This window comes from Megalobrama amblycephala, linkage group LG20 (assembly GCF_018812025.1).
Source record: "Megalobrama amblycephala isolate DHTTF-2021 linkage group LG20, ASM1881202v1, whole genome shotgun sequence".
Classification (NCBI taxonomy): domain Eukaryota; kingdom Metazoa; phylum Chordata; class Actinopteri; order Cypriniformes; family Xenocyprididae; genus Megalobrama; species Megalobrama amblycephala.
The window spans coordinates 19,631,179-19,651,657 of record NC_063063.1 but is presented as its reverse complement, the minus strand read 5'-3'; the positions used below and the strand labels follow the sequence as shown (position 1 = coordinate 19,651,657).

Below are 20,479 nucleotides of genomic sequence, written 5' to 3'. Positions count from 1 at the left end.
AATATATGCATCATGTTAAAGAAGTTATATCATCCGGGTTTAAGTGCAAAGATTATAGTGTGCAATGAATAGGCTATATTGTAGACAGAAATAGGAGACCATTTATAATAAACATGCCTAAACAATTAAAACATATAACATTAAAAATAAAATTTATAGTGTATTCCGATTATTCCTCTGGCAGCAAGTAACTCTGCAAAGATCTCACAACAGTGATTACACCGGCAGCGCTGACAATCGCCTCGTTCAGACTCAATTAAAATGAAAGACGACAAACAGGGTATTAAGTAGCTCTAAATAAACTGTTTTATTGATGTTTATTGTTCAAATAAGTAATTTCTATAGTCAAAACTGCATCCGTTCATTATTTTCTGACAGCCCTCAGAGAGAGTAGGTGGAGATTTGTGAATGCAGACATGATGGTTAGATTGTGTTTACATTACATTAAGATCCGATCACGTCCTCGACTACCTCTGGAGCAGGACACACTGATCAGATAACATTCCGATTAGAAAAACATTTACACTTGTCTTTTCAATGTGTATGTGGACAGCATCCGATACAGGTTATTTTATTATTATTTTTTTTGCACTCATTGCATTATGCATCTGGTAAACAAACCACCAGTGTCATTATTTGAATCCAAGGCAAATGGAATTCCCAAGTTACACAACTGATAAAAAGAACAACATATGCTCACATTACCTGGAGAGAATGCTAGCTGTATCATACTGTACTGTACAAGAGATATGCAGTTTAAACCATGCATTAGAATCTCATCATCCACAAAAACACGCTGACAGGGAGCAGTAAAAAGAAAGAACAGGGGAGAGAGAAATAAGGTTATGGCAAAAGAATAATAGCTTTCAATTCAATCGGTACTGTTAAACACACAGAGCTCTGTTCACATCACAGTACTTCATGCGTGACTCTCCTCTTAAACATGATACTACTCATTTTCTGCCCCAGAAACAACTTACTGTACCTACACTCTCTACTCAACTAAAGCTTGCATAACAATACACACATGCATCCTAATGCTGCAATTTGGTATTCAAAGGATTAGTTGACCCGCAAATGAAAATTCTGGCATCATTTACTCAAACATGCTCACAACCTGTATGACTTTCTTTTTTGTGTGTTGAATATCAAAGTAGATGTTTTGAAGAATGTTTTTGTCTACACAATTAAAGGTGCCCTAGAATTAAAAATTGAATTTACCTCGGCATAGATAAATAACAAGAGTTCAGTACATGGAAAAGACATACAGTGAGTCTCAAACTCCATTGTTTCCTCCTTCTTATATAAATCTCATTTGTTTAAAAGACCTCTGAAGAACAGGCGAATCTCAACATAACACCGACTGTTACGTAACAGTCGGGGTGTACGCCCCCAATATTTGCATATGCCAGCCCATGTTCCCAACATTATGAAAGGGCAGAACATCTGGATCTGTGCACAGCTGAATCATCAGACTAGGTAAGAAAGCAAGGAGAATAGCAAAAAATGGCAGATGGAGCAATAATAACTGACATGATTCATGATAACATGATAGTTTTAGTGATATTTGTAAATTGTCTTTCTAAATGTTTCGTTAGCATGTTGCTAATGTACTGTTAAATGTGGTTAAAGTTACCATCGTTTCTTACTGTATTCACGGAGACAAGAGCCGTTGCTATTTTCATTTTTAAACACTTGCAGTCTATATAATGCATAAACACAACTTCATTCTTTATAAATCTCTCCAACAGTGTAGCATTAGCCGTTAGCCATGGAGCATAGCCTCAAACTCATTCAGAATCAATGTAAACATCAAAATAAACACTGTACTTACGCAATTAGACATGCTGCATGACGAACACTTTGTAAAGATCCATTTTGAGGGTTATATTAGCTGTTTGAACTTTTTTCATGTTGTTTAAGGCAAGCGCGAGCTCTTGGGGCGTGGAGCACGAGATTTAAAGGGCCACACACCCTGAATCGGCTCATTTCTAATTATGCCCCAAAATAGGCAGTTAAAAAAATTAATAAAAAAAAAATCTATGGGGTATTTTGAGCTGAAACTTCACAGACACATTCAGGGGACACCTTAGACTTATATTACATCTTTTTAAAAAAAAGTTCTAGGGCACCTTTAAAGTCAGTGCGGTCCAAAACAACAATGGAACAAAATATTTTATGAAGAAAACATTAAAATACCTTTTTTTGTGTCATACAGGAGAAAATATGGGTTTAGAATTATATGTAGGTGACTACATAATGACAGGAAATAAAAACTGCCAAAACTGCAGAGAAAAAAAAGGAAGGAGGAAAGCTGAAAAAATAAATGGTAATGTGTTGTGTGGGCAGAAGAGAAGGGGCACATAGAGAAAAAGAGAGACGCCAGGCACGCTCCCCGGCTTTATTGTATTTCCCTGAATTCCATTATTCCACCAAAGGCATTCTTTTTGAGCTCATGCCGAGGGCTAACCTGAGTCACGTCAGCTATGGAGCCCAGGCGTGTCTCCCTGACAGTGATGCGAGCTGATTGCATGTCTTTGTAAATTTCCTGATGACCAGGTTTGCAATCTTATTTCTGGCAAAGCACACTAATTTCAATATGGCAAGAGGGAGAGTGATTTGATAGAGCAGTTGGAGAAGATAATCGCTGTAAATTCTGAGATCTCAGAGATAAAAAAGCCCAGGCCATTTATTTCCGATGAGAAGCTGGGAGGGGAACACTCCAAACGCTCTAGGGTTTAGCTGGGCTATGGGTTTCATTTACTATCAGAAAAATCAATTAATCTACAATTCAGAAAAATCCAAGTTTACAAAATAAAAATGAAACGGAGAAATTGAACTGTTCCCATTAAATTCCAATGAAAACTTGGCATTATCCATGGAAAGAAAGCAATCTAACCCAAGCATGTTAGAGAGTAAAAGATAGTTCCAGGAAACTCACAGCAAGAAAGCTTAAATTTCATTTCAAGTTTACCGCATTATAAATGTGTATCATAGGATTTTAGGGCTGTCCATTTAATGTGTTAAAGGTGCTCTAAGTGATGTCATGCATTTTTAGGCCAAAACATTTTGTGTCACATACAGCAAACATCTCCTCACTATCCGCTAGCTGCCTGTCCCCTGAACACACTGTAAAAAAACGCGGTCTCTGTAGTCGCTACAAGCTCCGAAAACGGCAACAAAAACAAACTGGTGCAGCCTGGACCACAAAACATAATAAACATGCTCCAGCCAATAACCGACAAGCACGGAGGGGAGGGGGAGGAGGAGGAGGAGGGAGGGTCTAGCTAGCCTCTGTTTTGTTTGACAACACTTCGAACGTCAAAAGGAAGTTACTCCACCCAGGATCACTTAGAGCACCTTTAATTTAATTAATTCGTTATGGGAAAGTAGCAAGAATAAAATAATTTACAGAACCTCCCCCACCCCAGATCTAGGTCATCTTCATAAGGTTGACTGGTGACGAACATGATGCAGGGCAACAGCTCACTGCGTGCTGTAGCCTATAGAATGCAGTTAGAATGCCCCTAAAATTCAAGATATCAGATATATGAGTTTTTGTCTCATACATTTATATCATATGATATAGTTAAGCAATATCACATGAATAGCATGTGCCATATAACAAGTGCAAATGTGATATGATATTGATTCTATACAACAGTTCAATAAATGAGAAGTTAAAATTGTGATATATTTTTACACACAATATCTGTTTTTGCTTAATTTTGCCAACAAAAATATTATCTATACAGCCAGAGAAGAACTGATATGCATCTCCAAAACAACACACAGCGTTGTTTAGTTTATGAATAAATCTGCGTTTTCAAATCAATCGGGTGAACCAATGATTCAATGACCCATTCACAAAAAGAGCCATTTACTTAATTCCTGAATGAATGAATGACTCAATGGGCCCTATTTTAACGATCCAAACGCAAAGTGTAAAGCGCACGGCGCAGGTGCACTCAGGGCGTGTCCAAATCCACTTTTGCTATTTTAACGACGGAAAAACGGTCCGTGCGCCGGGGCGCATTTTTGAAATGGGTTGTCCCTATTCTCTTAATGAGTAATGGGCGTAACGTTCAATAAACCAATCAGAGTGTCATCTCCCATTCCCTTCAAGAGCGAGATGCGCTCGCGCCATGGCGGATTGCTATTTACATGGCGTACACGCGATGAGTCAGTTAATATATATGTGTGTGTGTGTATTGGCACGATTGTTCAATTAATTAGCCAATTTCGTTCATCATTATAAGTAGTAATAGGCTGAATTGAAAATAGGTAGCCTAATTCTAATACACGCAATGACTATTCATCATTACATTTTTATATTTATGTAGCCTACACAATAATATTCTTTTACACTGTAATCCTTTTGTTTTTAATATTTGGCATGTTTGTGTGATGCGCATCCCTGTGTGTAATGAGCAAAGTCAACGCGCACTGTGGACGCGCCCAGAGGCGCAGTTTCTACCAACGCGCTCTAACAAAAAAATATTGCGCCATTGACTTTAGACCAGGTTTGAGTTGGTCTATGGCGCAGTCTATTTTCAGCTCCTTAAAATAGCAATGCGCCGGCAATGCGCCTGAACACACCTCTTTTTTAGACCAGCACGCCCATGGGCGCACTAACTGGCGCAAATGCATTTACTAATTTAAGGACGTGGCGCTGAACGGGAAAACACGAACGGCGCTGAACGCAAACTAGCAAACACACTTGCGCTGCGCCTTGCGTCGCATTGCGCCGGGTGTATTATAGGGCCCAATGACTTACTCATTTAGACATTTACTGCCAACTACTGGTAGTTTTAGTTTCTTATTTGGAGTATCATTTCATTTTAATAATAATAATAATAATAATAATAATAATTTCATATTTTGGGCATTGTTTGCCCAAAAATGAAAATTCTATTTATTTACATTTACTCATGTCTTTTCAGACCTATATGACTTTCTTTCTTTTGCGAAACATAGATATTTTGAAGAATGTTGGTAACCAAACTGTTTTGGGCTGTAAATCGAATTACCAATTAAGATCCAGCTTTTGAAAAAAAACATGGCTGTTGTAGCCTAAAAGATTGTGTAATAAATTCTATGTTGAATCAAATATTTCTTTCTAAAGCAACTTTTTTTTAATGTCTATTTGATGTTTCTCTCATTTAACACAATAATGACTTTAAATTATCTTTTGGGGTAATTTCTCAGCCAAATTTGATGTGCAATTAATTTGCAATTAATTAGATTAATTAACTGGCACATCGTGTAATTAATTAGATGCACACACAATTACAATTCTATAAGTACTAAATAGAATACCTTTTAAAAGAGATTATGTGCACTAGATCATTATTTTAGTTTGTCATGAGTATGTCAATATTGATTTCAAAATCCAGTCTGGAGGCACAGCTGCCACAGTATTTATGATTTATGTGACAGTATGCCTTTGAAAAGAATAGTATAATCACGTCCCACAGGCACTCTGTACAGTGAACTTGACTCGCTGTGACAATGTAAAGATCACAGATTAGTATCATTCATTACAGCAACCATTAGCTTAATAACTCAGAAATAAGAGGTGATTCACCTCATGTCACAATCAGTCACATTGTATTCTGAAGTGCCTGATTACAATGACTGCCTGGATGAGTGGCTTTGAAGTCGTGTTTTAAGCACTTCATTTAATGTGGTTTAATCCTCTCTAGGGCTGGGCCATTTCAGCCTCATTTGTTTTTATATAGCCCTCCAAATGCTTATGACACCCCCATAGCATTAGAGGAATCAAACAGTTCAGTGAGAAAGAGAGAATGAAAGTGTTATATAACTTTCTGAGAGCCAGACAAAAAAAAAAAAAAGTTTTGGGAACTTTCTTCACATGACAGTATACATAGCATAAAATATATTTGATATTTTTATTATTTTATTTTATTTATTTATTTGTATGAGACAATAGGACTCAATGGGAAGATCTGGACAAATGAAGATGAGGCAACTACATACAAAAAGCTATTTTTCACATACAAAATTCATGTGTTCACCAAGGATGTATTTATTTGATTAAATATATTAATTATAATAATAATAATAATAATAATAAAGTATATGTTTCGTCCGACACTAACACTGGAATAATCATGCTAAAAATTGAGCTTTGCCAGCACAGAAATAAATTACATTTTTTAAAATATATTTAAAAAGAAAACTTATTTTACATTTAAATATTATTTCACAATACTACCGTTTTTTACAGTATTTTTGATCAAATAAATCCAGTCGTGGTAAGCATAAGAGATTTTCAAAAACAAACAAGAAATCTTACTGACCCCAAACTTTTAACGGTAATTTATATATGCACATATGTAGTGTTTGTGTATATATATCAATGTCCCCAATATTTTTACAAATGTCCTCTATGGAGGATAAAAGTGAATTGTTGCTGGGTCCCTTAATGATAAAAGACATCTATAACAGAGGATACAAAGCGGAAAAGAAAGGATAGCTCTCTGATATCCTTAGGGCAAAACACTCATCTGTTAAACAAAGCAAAAGGAATTTAGCAGATTGAAATCAAAGTCCCTGAGCTATGTTCCCAAGTCAACGATAAGCCAGAGCAGTGTCTTTGCTGTGATAATCTGCTTTGAATTACAGGCGAGGATCTTTTTGTTGCCTATCACCACATGTGGTTTTGGGCATTCCTGTGTCTTTTGGAAGTCAGTCAACACAACATGCTTCAGGATATCTAGAGAAACCCAGCGCTCCATGAGAGATGATGACAAATGCCTGAAATAACCTCCCGTTTTTGAGTTGTAACGGTTTCATTTTAACACTAACCATTTCAAATCTGTGTCCAATTACATTTTAATTTGTTTTCCAGCTATTCTTTGATCTATTTTAAGTACACGGGGTCACAAAAGGTGATGCATTCTGAGTACGAGACTTACCTGCAGTATCTCGCATCGATCCGAGTCACAGTGGCTGTCCTCACAAGGTTGAAACATCCCCAGAGTAACGCAGTTCAGCAGGATTACAACCATGCTGGCCCTCTCGAACCATGTGGGAAGCAGGAGTTAAGGAACAGTACACAGAAAATACATGCAGACACAGAAAAATAGCAAAAGTTTTGTTCAGAATATAAATGAGTGACATTATTGCAGCCTAGATACCACATCAAAGCAGACATATTTTCAACAATATCTCATGCTGCTAAGGTGAGCGATAAAGAGTTTGAAAAAAGCAGAACTACTGCTAATTTATTGATATGTAGAGAGTTTCTGAAACGCGCTGCACTGCAAGGGCATGCGACCAAAGTATTTTGAAGGTTGAGCATGCAAGCTCATTGGCTACTGATACAGCAGGAACAAATCAGCTGTGCCCTATAGATCAGCGGTTCTCAAACCTGTCCTGGGGACCCCCCCACTACTGCACATTTTGCATGTCTCCCTCATCTAACACACCAAATTCAACTCTTGCAGTCTCTACTAATTAGCTGATGACTTGAATCAGGTGTGTTAGATGAGGGTGACATGCAAAAATTTATTTCAATGCTTTTGCATTCCGCCAAGAATCTTTCTGTTCATTGGCAAAACCTTTGCGTTCCCTTGTACAAATTAGACCGAGAAGGTGAAGGTGATTTCACCAAGTACAGCATGTTCCTGGATCAACATCTTTGTCATCTTTTTTCAGACAAGAATGTTGTTCCAGGGTCAACAAAGAACTCGCAAGAACTCGCAAAAGTTTTGAGTGCGATTGCAAAGTTTCTCAGGGGAACGCAAAACATGTAGTATTCCAAAGCAGTGACAATTTTTCTTCCCTCATATTAGTTTTTTTCCATCCTAATGTCTGTTTAAGGTCTCCATAGTTCCTCGAAAAGAAAAGAAGATGAAATTGTAATAAATTGTCACGTTATTGTAAGCAATCACGTAATTCGGTTATCACAGCTTTAACAAATAACATTTCAAAGGCTAAAATCACTTTCTCTCTCACGAAAACAAGGTCAGTCCAGCTAAACGTGTTACAGGACCAATGGTGCTTTTGTCATTATGTTCGTCATTATTTTTCTTGATTTACTTGTGGAGAATAAATGACCCAGAGTTCCTTCATCCTTTAAGCTCACCTCTAGTAATTGATCACGGGGGTCGGTAAATGTGTGGCTGGCTCCGCAGATGCCATGTACCAATTCAGGGGTCGAGCTCGCACATTTACATCTAAATTAAATACAAGAATGCTAATGCCTATACGGGGTGCCGTCTGAGCAAAGTGGCACCAGACAGAAACCAGCTCATTTTTCACAATTACTGCCAGCGGAGGGCCCAAGGGGACACAATTAAAGCCGCCAAAACAAAATAAGAGGATGCGCCATCAAACAGGAAAGAAGTTTCCTGCCAGGAGAAACTCTGATCATGGTCAACAATTAAACCACATATTGTCCTATGACATCCTAACTGAATAAGAAAATTATGCAACACATAAGACGTCAAGTGAATACGCTCAATGGATTTACAGTGGGATACGTTCCTCTTACGTGATCATACTTTTACAATGGCATCATGAAATAGCACTGCAGATTTATGAGAAGTTATAAACTTCAATAATGTATCTCCTGGCACATTCTGTGTTCACTGAAATGATTTCTGGTAAAGTCTCAACACTGGTTTTACAGTATTTTACAGTTCTTGACCATAATGAACGTCTCCAGTTGCATAAAGGGGCTCTGGCTGTAATGTATTCTGCATGAATAATGTAAACAGACAGAATGTGTCTTCTTCCCCCAGAAAGGCGGAAGACTAATTACAAGCTGCTAACTTCTCTCAGCCATCATTGATCTATATACACTGAACCAGAGGCACAGGAGAGTTAGATGAACTGAAGTTGTGAACTATGTGAGAAAAATCACTCAAAAACAATGTAAAAAAATGGATGATGACGAACATAGTTTGGGGTCGTTACTAAGATTTTTAGTTATTCCATTCAGCATTGATACATTAAATTGATCAAAAGTGACAGTAAAAGACATTTATAATGTCACAATATTACTTGTCTTGAAAACCTTACATCTTAGGTACCACTAATTTTTTCAATTTAACCCATTCAGTTTTGGCCTAATGGTTAGAGAGTTGGACTTGTAACCCAAAGGTCATGGGTTCAAGTCTCAGTACAGGCAGAAAATGTGGGGGGAGTGAATGAACAGCGCTGTCTTCCACTCTCATTACTCACAACTGAGGTGCCCTTGAGCTAGGCACCTAACCCCCAATCACTCCCCGGGCGCCGCAGCAAAAAAACGGCTGCCCACTGCTCTGGGTGTGTGTTCACGGTGTGTTTGAGTTCAATAATCACTGCTGTGTGTGTGTGTGCATTTGAATGGGTTAAACAAATTCCGAGTATGGGACGCTACACGTCACGTCACTTTCAACAAGTTGTTGTTTCCCCCCCCCAAGAAATTAAAATTATTCACATTATCTTTCATATAGTGCAGTGTTGCACTTTTTAAGTGTAATTGTTATATCACAGCTCTCTAGAATACTTTCTGACTGGTCACTTGTGACCTTTTGCTATCCAATATTTTGTTTTTTTGCAAAAATGATTAACTGTATATTTGACTATTGGCAATTATTGTACTACATTTTAGTTTATTGAGTCTCATTTCACTTCACAGTCTTTATTCTTGCATAAAAATATAACATGCAATACTGATTTGAAATTCCCCTGGTAAGCAAGGGTTCTGGTCACTCTCTTGGGGTTTATTCTGCAATAATGACTGACTGACTGACTGGTTTCTGTCTCTACATAGAAGCTCCCATAGAAACCTATGCAAAGACAGATAATAAGGAAGTTGCCAGGTGCATTTCAGAGAAAACAGCCAACCTACCACATGACACATTATCCAGCAAGTTGTCAAAAGCTCTTCCAAAAGTTCTCTACTTATATGTCAGTTTAAAAAAAAATCTATAGCAACCAAAACTATAAGTACAGATTAAAAACAAACAAATAAAAAAGCAGTAGAGCCTTCTGCAACTTTTAAATCCCCGCAGGATTAAAAGGGTTAATGAACATAGCAAGTCACAGACATTGCAAATGTTTTCTGTGCCAGAAAGCAGTAATAAAAGATGAAATGGAGAGAGTCTTGTGGACAGTAATATCCAGACAAGCCCCCATAAACAATAAATGAGAACACTGAAACGTGTGCTTATAAATTATTTCATAAAGTTTAATCTGGAAAAACAAAGTGAACTCATACAATGGGCAGAATCTGAAGTGAGAAAGGAGCTTAAAAATGCTATGTGATCCTTTACCGTTTTCCACTGCGCACCATGAGCAGACACGTTTTCTCTCACGTGGACCCCCTTCACCATCGCTGAAGGAGTGTAGGTGGGTTTTACTCGCAGGCAACGGTGAGATCAAAACCTCATCAACTCTTTATGTTGTGTTTATGTGGAGCCCAATTCCCACACGACGCTGCCTTCATGCTCTGAAAAGCCTCACTTTCAGCCTTCTGACAGGCTGGAAAAAAAGTAACAAGGCATAAAATATGGCGTGTATGTTTGTGTGCGCGATTCTGCAGCTTTCCAGGCTGATTTTGCAGACTAATGCTAGCAAACACACCTGAAAGAGTGACAGAGAGGTGGGCTGAATAAGCAACACGCTCAGATTTGTCAAGCTCCTGGACTTGGGTATAAACTTATCTTATGCTAAGTAATGAATAAAAAAGATGGGGCATCCCGTATGCAGGATGCAGAACTATTGGGAAATTCTGTTGCAAGGACATGCAATGATAATTCAGCTAAGTAATAAAGCTAAATGCATTTCCTAGAAACTAGATGCACTGAGTATCCATTTTTAGTACTGATCTGAACAGACCCAACTATATTATATATATATATATATATATATATATATATATATATATATATATATATATATATATATATATATATATAAAAAGTGTAATGCACATAGTATTTTCATATGCGAGCTCCAGACCATCTGTTCATTCATTTTCAAGCTTTTAAACAGTTCATATTTGCATCCTTCTTTCTCTTTCTCTAAATGTGTTCATGTAGGCACTTTAAATGTTTAGTGGCCCTTTCTCCAGGGTCACAGGAGCCCATATGGATGAACGCCATGCCTGGCTAATAACCGTATTTCATCCGTCCAATGTTTAATTCAGAGCTCTTGGCATTAGCAATGTTTCATCCCAGGCTCTTACATTCTCCAGGGTGACATGTCCTGACATGGTCCTGTGCTGAGACCCTCTCAGAATTATGTCTTCTGGTGCCACTGCACTAAAATGCCCCTCCTGCTCCAATGCAAAAACCACTCCATGATATGTCGTCAGTGCATTCATTAGGAAAGGACATTTTGCGCTCTTCCCAATCTTGAGACTTATTTGAGTGGGTATTGTGAGTAACTACAATACATGGTAAAACTATCTAAAAAGTCAGTAAACATGCATCTTTAATTTGAATCACGGTGGAGTTGGGGCAGAATCACCATGCCCATTTAGACATGTTGGTTTTAAGCCAAGATTTTTAAGTAGATTTTGAATGATTGATAAATAAATAAATAAAGTTTCAGGGTAAAGATGAATCTGACACAAGATAGGCTTGAATTCAGTCAATATTTCAGAGACTTGAAGCTCACATCTGACACGTCCACATTCCTCAAACAAGCCCATCTGTCAAACTTGTGCATGTAAAAGTCTAAAGCTGTGAAAAAAAGGCAGAAATGTGATTCTAAGGACTTGGGAAAGAGTCTATGGGGAATGTGAATGTTTTTTATGCCACACAAGCTCCTTTTTCAAGTGCACTTCCTAAAGTTTAACTGTAAAGTTAGCCGCAGTCCTCTAGGGTGAACAAAGGAGAGTTCGAGGTAAAAACTCACACCGACCTCTCTTAAAGGGATAGTTCATCCAAACATGAAAAATCTTCTACCTACTCACTCTCCTGTTATTCCAAATTTTTTGGTCAACAACCACTATTTGTTGTATGATGACATGATACCAAGGCTTTTAAACCACAGTTAGCAAAGAGAGTCTCATCTAGTGCACACAGTCCCTTGTTTTCCTCACTGTTAACAATTAGTCCTGCATGATCTCCCAGATAAAAACACAACAGAACTAACACCATTTCATTTCTGCATCACCACAGCTATGGAGCATAGCATTACAAAACACAAAACAATATGATAGAGAGACGTATGAACAGTTAGCGAGCAGATGGAGGTATAAGTTTTCTGTTGCCTCTTACAGCTACTGTACATAAATACACGATGAGCCTCTTAGCCATCTCAGATTTTACATACAATGTGTAAAGCAAATATCATAATTCATTTAAATTGGCTGTGCTCTAAGACACCAAATGCCACATAAGTTTTATCACTTAAGTGGTTAATCTACTGGAAATTTGAGACCAACATTTTGTGTGTTCGTTTATGTACAGATGCTTCAGGGGCCGTAGTCCAAAAGCATTTGCCAGGTTCAGCTTAAAATGAAAGGAGAGTTTGAGAGAAACCCTCAGAAGCAATTTAAAGGCCAGATGGCTATAAAAAAATAAATAAAAAAATAATAGATTTCCTCAGCATCTTCTCTTTTGAGTCAACTTCCTGCAAGCGGCAGTTCTGTTACAAGATCAGAAGTCTCAGTGGATCGGTGAGGAAGGAATCATGTGATGGAACGCTGACAAAACTGGGGACATCTGACTGCAGAAGTGCTAAAAGAGCCACTCTCTGCTCTACACTAGGGAGCAGCTTAAAGCTAGAAAAGTTTGCGAGTAACTGTTGCTTGTCTGTTAAGTGTAAAATTCCAAATTCCTCTAAAAATAAAGAGTGAACTTCCGAGATGAGGTAAAGTGAGGTTCAAAATTAGAAACTTGCTGTGGGACACAAACACAACACGCTATTCTAACCAAAACACATGGATAAACATGCATCGCAGAAGAGGTGAAATGGTCAAGATCTGAAAAAATGTTGTTGGATTTGTTAACCTGTTGTGTTGATATCCACATAGGCTAAGTGTTAGCTTGTAGCACAAGCATGAATCACAAAAAAAGTAGAACTGAGCCATTCAGATGCTTTTTAGCCTTAAATAGATATCGGGATATTTATTTAAGCTTACTATATTTGCTTTAAAAAGGCAGATATTTTTCCCTCAATCAGTCACGGTAAACAGGGAACATTCTCATAACTTTGGTTAACATTCTAGCAACATACTCTCCAAGTTATGAAGAAACATTCTTCCAGTAATAATACTAGAATGTTTGTTCACAGTTTTCAAGGTCTTTAATAATGTTTTGAAAACATTTGCACAGAAACGTTATTTATACATTGTTCATGGAACTTTTTTTGTGCAACGTTTTAGGTCATCTAAGTTTTTGTAAACGTTACAACTTGTTTCAGAACGTTCAGAGAACGTTTAAAAGTAACGTTCCCATAATATTTGCAGAATGTTAAAATGGAATGTTCCCTTAACATCCATATATCCATGAATTTTTATTATATATATACAGTACAGTCCAAAAGTTTGGAACCACTAAGATTTTTAATGTTTTTAAAAGAAGTTTCGTCTGCTCACCAAGCAAGTAAAAATACAGTAAAAAACAGTAATACTGTGAAATATTATTACAATTTAAAATAACTGTGTACTATTTAAATATATTTGACAAAGTAATTTATTCCTGTGATGCAAAGCTGAATTTTCAGCATCGTTACTCCAGTCTTCAGTGTCACATGATCCTTCAGAAATCATATATGCTAATATATATCTAATATGCTGATTTGCTGCTCAATAAACATTTATGATTATTTTCAATGTTGAAAACAGTTGTGTACTTTTTCAGGATTTCTTGATGAATAGAAAGTTCAAAAGAACAGCATTTATCTGAAATACAAAGCTCCTGTAGCATTATACACTACCGTTCAAAAGTTTGGGGTCAGTAAGAATTTTTATTTTTATTTTTTTGAAAAGAAATTAAAGAAATGAATACTTTTATTCAGCAAGGATGCATTAAATCAATCAAAAGTGGCAGTAAAGACATTTATAATGTTACAAAAGATTAGATTTCAGATAAACACTGTTCTTTTGAACTTTCTATTCATCAAATAATCCTGAAAAAAAAATATTGTACACAAATATTTTGTACAATTGTACACATTAAATGTTTCTTGAGCAGCAGATCAGCATATTAGAATGATTTCTGAAGGATCATGTGACACTGAAGACTGGAGTAATGATGCTGAAAATTCAGCTTTGCCATCACAGGAATAAATTACTTTGTGAAATATATTCAAATAGAAAACAGTTATTTTAAATTGTAATAATATTTCACAATATTACTGTTTTTACTGTATTTTTAATTAAATAAATGTAGCCTTGGTGAGCAGACGAAACTTCTTTTAAAAACATTAAAAATCTTAGTGGTTCCACTTTTGGAACTTTTGGACTGTATATATATATATATATATATATATATATATACTGTATATATATATATATATTTTTTTTTTTTTTTTTTTTTTTTTTTTTTTTTTTTTTAAGAATTGGATGTTTTGAACATTCAGAGAACATTGAGAAATAATGTTTTCATAAAATAAGCGAAACATTCTAAGGACCTATTTTTGTTAGTGGAACCATAAAATCAATCAAACAGCCACTGTCGCCAATTAGATTCAAAACACTAAAAGTAAGAACTAAAAAAACTATAAAAATCTAGCTCAAAATGGAATGTTTCTCTAAATGAGCATTAGGACAAATACTAATAATTTGTAATAAGATGAACAAACATAAAAAAAAAAACATACTAAGGCAGTGGTTCTCAACCTTTTTGAACATAATGCAAACCCAATATTTAAATAGTTAATTGATTCACTTAAGTTTGAACTGATTCATTAAAATGAACTGAACTCCAATGCCACTATTGCCAGTTACAATCTGAGATGTATTAAAAAACTCTGTCTAAATGCTCTAATACTTGGCAATCTTAAGATGAGGATTGCAACAGAAAAAATATTGGCCAAATAAAAAAGAACATTAAAATCACTGCCATGTGTTGCGTAATTCTATATTCCAAGCAAAATCATTGTGAATTTTCTATGTATATCACCCAGTCCTAGTAGTCCAGATAGAAATAACGTAAAAAGGCAAGTACATGTCAGGTCAGTTTCAAAATGGCTTTTGATGTGCCTTGACTGGACAGTCTTCACACCCAAATACATTAATTCACCCATCACCACTAAGTCAACCACAACTAAGAATCAAGGAGCCATGACATGGAGTTAAGAGGGCAATAAGGAATAATTGGAATGTGACAAACATTTCACACTTAGAGAGGTTGTACACGTTGAAAACGAAGCATGTTGTGCCGAGAGACAACGATTTTCTGCCGCGGAGCATTAGCTTGTTCATTCGCTCAATTAAGGCCCTGTTCATACTGTGCAGTACCTCAATGTGTCTCTGTCCTTTCTCCATCTGCCTCGGACTCTTCAGAGCGTTGAGTCCACTTAGTCCAACAAAGATGAATGAGACACTAGGGGCCCCATTACTACCCCCAGTCAGTTATATCCTCTCTGTTCCCTACAGATGTTCCGCTAATCTATACAACAGAGCTCGCTTTGAATCCTATATCAAACCTCTTAAAGCCCTTATTTGGCCTATAAAGAATTAGCCTTACAGAGACATATGCTGATATCATGGACATTTATAGATTAACTGTTTACATACGCGAGAACATTCCAATTACATTCCATGTTCCAATTATAAAAGCATAATGCAAAAGCATTTACTTTATTTAGTGGACACACACATACGCACACACACACACGTGCTGAGCAGCAGTCTATCAACCTATTAACAGATCAGCCCTACTGCCACTCAGTTGAGAACGTTTTCGCTGATGCATGCTGCCCCCTGCGATGGCTGTGAGCTATGCTTTGACACCTGACACAGGAGTTTTAATTGTTCAAAATAACATGAAATTGCTTCCAAGGGAGATGTGCTCAGGAGTGCAAAGACCTGATTTAGCATTAGGAAGTGGAGTTTCCATGGCAGGATTAGCTGCTTTGATGTAGCAGGAAAGACCAGTGTTCACCCTTGTAGAGGGATTGCCAAGAACTCATCATCTGAATGCATTGCTCTACTACTGTCAATCGCTTCTGTTTGAAGAGTGCTTTGAGAAGTTTAACAGTACATCACAAGATCATGCATTCTTTCTCCTGCTGCATATATCTGGTTAAATCAATCAAGGCATGATCATCAACGCATAGGGAAAAATGCTGTATTATGTATGCCAGGCCAGTAGTTGGCGATGTCACTTTGTAAAGAAACACTACGCGCCTATAGACTAATGTAAAACATGTAATATACATGTGCATGACATCACCATTTTCACAAATACTTGCACTTTGAAACCCAAAAGTTTCAAAAGTTTGCATTTTCAGGCCCCCAAAATGCCACCTCTGTGTAAATGAGCAGCCAAAGCGCACAAGTTTTACGTTTTTATTTGAAAACGGTGTTGTGTAAACGGCCCCAAAGTGTAATGATTAGGCATTGAACGAATGAACAAACGAACGAATGAACATTATTAGTTTTGAGAGTTTCTCTATATATTTTAATATCAAAACTAAGTTATTTTTATTAATAAAATGAATACATGTAATGATTAGGGTATTTATTTATGTCCTAAAGTGAGAGAGTGAGTGAACAAACAAACGAATGAATGATTATTAGTAGTTTTGCTATTTATTTGTGTGTCCAAAAGCAATAAATAAACAATCAATAGTTCTGCTACTAAAATCGCTATTAAAAATAAGGTATGTTTGCAAATAAAACAAATAAATGTAATGATTAAGCATTTACTATTGTGTCCAAAAGCAAACAAACAAATAAAGAATTTCTGTTCTTGTCAGTTATCAGACAAATAAAGCAATTTCCATTGTAAAAAAAACAAACAACAGAAAAACAGTCAATTCTTCCAATGCATATATACATTTAAATATGTGACTGAATGCTTTCAAAGTGTTTCAGGAGCTAGGTAACCTCAGATAAGAACGGGTTACGTGTTAAGTCTTCAGAACTTAGCACTCATTTTTGCTATGAACCAATAAATCGGTTGCTATACCATTCTAATGCCTGTCATCAAAACAGTAATTGAGACATTATTTTGCTAAACTATGAGTCTTCATGATGAAAGCCAATGTTGCCTAGCAACAGACATTTCAGAGCACAAAGGAGCAGAGGTGTTTCCTGGCTCGAGTCTGCTGTAAGCATGTGAGTTTTCCACTGGCACAATGGGAAATGTAATATACATACAGCTAATCGCATGCAAGTATGGACCCCATGACGGTGCTAAAACTGGGAATTAAGTAATGCGATGTAATTGATCTTAACTGCACTTGGCAACGCACATTCCCAGTCACACACTGCAGTACAGCTCTATAATACATGGACTAACTCTAACATGATGAAGTATGTAGCTCTCTCATTTGATACAAGATGCATTTGGTCTCGCCTCAAATGAGAGTACGTACTGCTGTGTCTGTGTCTCTAATGGTGTTGGAAGAGTGACAAGGCCAATGGTTGTGTCAGAGCATGGTGGCATCTGCCTCTCGCCAACAGGACCCCTGAGGCACGGAGACAATCAGGTCAGCTCACCCCTCGTCTTCCCTCTCTCCTTCCCTCCAACATATCCTCAAAGCCTCTGGCAGCCTGTCTCAGGGGCACAGGTGCTAAATGATAAGCCATTTGAGCACACCAGAATTTTTATTTTAAATGGGAGTAGGTAACTTCCCATCATACGAGATCATCACACGGAACCTAAATTTTACACAGAAATTATTCTCATGCTTCTTCAGTGATGGATGGATGGATGGATGGATGGATGGATGGATGGATGGATGGATGGATGGATGGATGGATGGATGGATGGATGGATGGATGGATGGATGGATGGATGGATGGATGGATGGATGGATGGATGGATGGATGGACGGATGGACGGACATTTACTTGAAAAGCAAAACTGAATGGATGGATGGATGGATGGACATTTACTTGAAAAGCAAAACTGAATGGATGGATGGATGGATGGATGGATGGATGGATGGACGGACGGACGGACATTTACTTGAAAAGCAAAACTGAATGGATGGATGGATGGATGGATGGATGGATGGATGGATGGATGGATGGATGGATGGATGGATGGATGGATATTTACTTGAAAAGCAAAACTGAATGGATGGATGGATAGATGGATGGATGATGGATGGATGGATGGACATTTACTTGAAAAGCAAAACTGTATGGATGGATGGATGGACGGACGGACGGATGGGCATTTACTTGAAAAGCAAAACTGAATGGATGGATGGATGGACGGACATTTACTTGAAAAGCAAAACTGAATGGATGGATGGATGGATGGATGGATGGATGGACATTTACTTGAAAAGCAAAACTGAATGGATGGATGGATGGATGGATGGATGGATGGATGGATGGATGGATGGATGGACATTTACTTGAAAAGCAAAACTGAATGGATGGATGGATGGATGGACGGACATTTACTTGAAAAGCAAAACTGAATGGATGGATGGATGGATGGACGGACATTTACTTGAAAAGCAAAACTGAATGGATGGATGGATGGATGGATGGATGGAGGCACATTTACTTGAAAAGTAAAACTGTAAAATAAGTATTTGTTTTCTACTTTTTTGAAGTATAAGCAAATAAATAAAAACAATTTTGTTAAATGCATGTAATTTTGCTCTAATAAATATCTATAAATATCTAAATATCTAATTATAGTAGTGTTTATCTATTTTATTTGAAAAGCAATATAAAAATAATAATTAAGAGAAATATAAAATACTGATGGTGGGTAAAGTTGGTGAAATTACACTCCTGTTTAAATATTATTATTATTATTATTATTATTATTATTATTATTAACAAACTAATAAATAAATGTATTTATTTATTTATAATAAATAAAATGTATTATTATTATAATTATTATTATTAGTAGTAGTAGTAGTAGTAGATATATTCTTCAACTGTATGACAAAAGTAGTAGAAAGAGCATAATGTCAACAATTTTATTACCCTGAGAAAATATCATGTGTCTTCCCTCAGATGTGTGAAGAAAGATTAGATTAACACAGGTATGGAATTGATTGGCTTTTGATCGATTTTCAGAAGGTCATGTCTCCTAAACATATGAGCCGACTCACAATAGCAATGGAAATCTTTTATGGAGAGAGAAGATCATCCGTCAAGAAAATTGAGCTGAATGGTAATATGAACATTTCCAAATGTGCTATCAGTCTCCATCAGTTAGCAATGATTACGGTGATTGTCAGTGGTCATATTTTCATACACAGAAGAGTATTTTCCCCCTTTCATTACAGTAAATATAAAAGATTTACAAAATGTTCCACTTTGGGGAAGGTATGAATACATGTATGAATACATGAACACCCACCACCAAATACATGATTCAGCTTTCAAACAAAACATTACAAAAATGCAGTTAACATCTTCCCATTCCAAACCTTTATTATTTAGTAACCATGTCTGTATTAAGCAATAATGACCCCCAGCACCATCTGCACCCTGAGGTAAATGACAGATGCTGAAAATTATGATCTGTGGATGTTTATTCACTTGTGCGTGATCAGGATTAGAAAGAAAATTCCCCCCTATGCTAAGGGATAATGAATAAAACATTTTAAAGCCAAAATATGGAAGGCATCTCATTAGGATCAGAGTGCCGACACAAAGGGGCACAAGCTATTTTTACATCACAGAGCAAACAACAAAAGGCAAGATCCTGAGAGCAAACTGGTCCCAGTTCAGTGGGCTGTTTCCTCTTAAGATGCCCTCCAGTATGCACAGTCTCTTCTGTGAGGTAAACGCACATCCTTGAATTACAAAACAGAGACAGGTCACAGACAAATCCACACTAGATCACTGAGCACAGTCATACACGCGGCGCATTAGAGACAGTCATGGTTGTGGTAAATGCTCACAAATCCCCTTGAGAGTTACAATGCATCTCTCACTCATCACAATAAAATGTGAAGGCTTGCTTTGTATTGAAGTCAACATGAAATCAAAATTGATGCTATTCTATCTATCCATCCATCCATCCGTCTCTTTCCAGAGATGCACTTATAATGTTATTATGATTTTTACATCAAAAATGGTCATAATTTAAAAATAAATTGTTGACGCTTCAATGTACGTTAACTACGTTTTCACTATTACAGCTGTTGAGATAGCTAACCAGCGTCTGATTGTACATGAATCAATACATATCAGAAATCACTGATCACAGATTAGCCCTTAAATGCATACCTCGGGTCTTTAGTGACCCGGGACGTCATTCACTACCCTCCTCTTCGTTCATTTTTTAAAGTTAGACATCAACCTTCTTGGTTTTCCTCAATCAATTTATTATAAAGAATATAAAACGAAAAAAATCAT

At 36.8% G+C, this 20,479-nt stretch overlaps 1 protein-coding gene across 14 annotated transcripts in view; it reads right to left on the bottom strand.

The window, feature by feature from the left end:
- The window catches only part of cacna1g (calcium channel, voltage-dependent, T type, alpha 1G subunit), a 234,760-nt gene that overhangs the window by 136,411 nt on the left and 77,870 nt on the right, over positions 1 to 20,479 (bottom strand). For all 14 annotated transcript variants that reach the window (XM_048170124.1, XM_048170126.1, XM_048170125.1 and 11 more), the window contains exon 3: positions 6,942 to 7,053. In XM_048170124.1, coding sequence (XP_048026081.1) covers positions 6,942 to 7,053 — 112 coding nt within the window. The remainder of the gene's footprint in view (positions 1 to 6,941; positions 7,054 to 20,479) is intronic.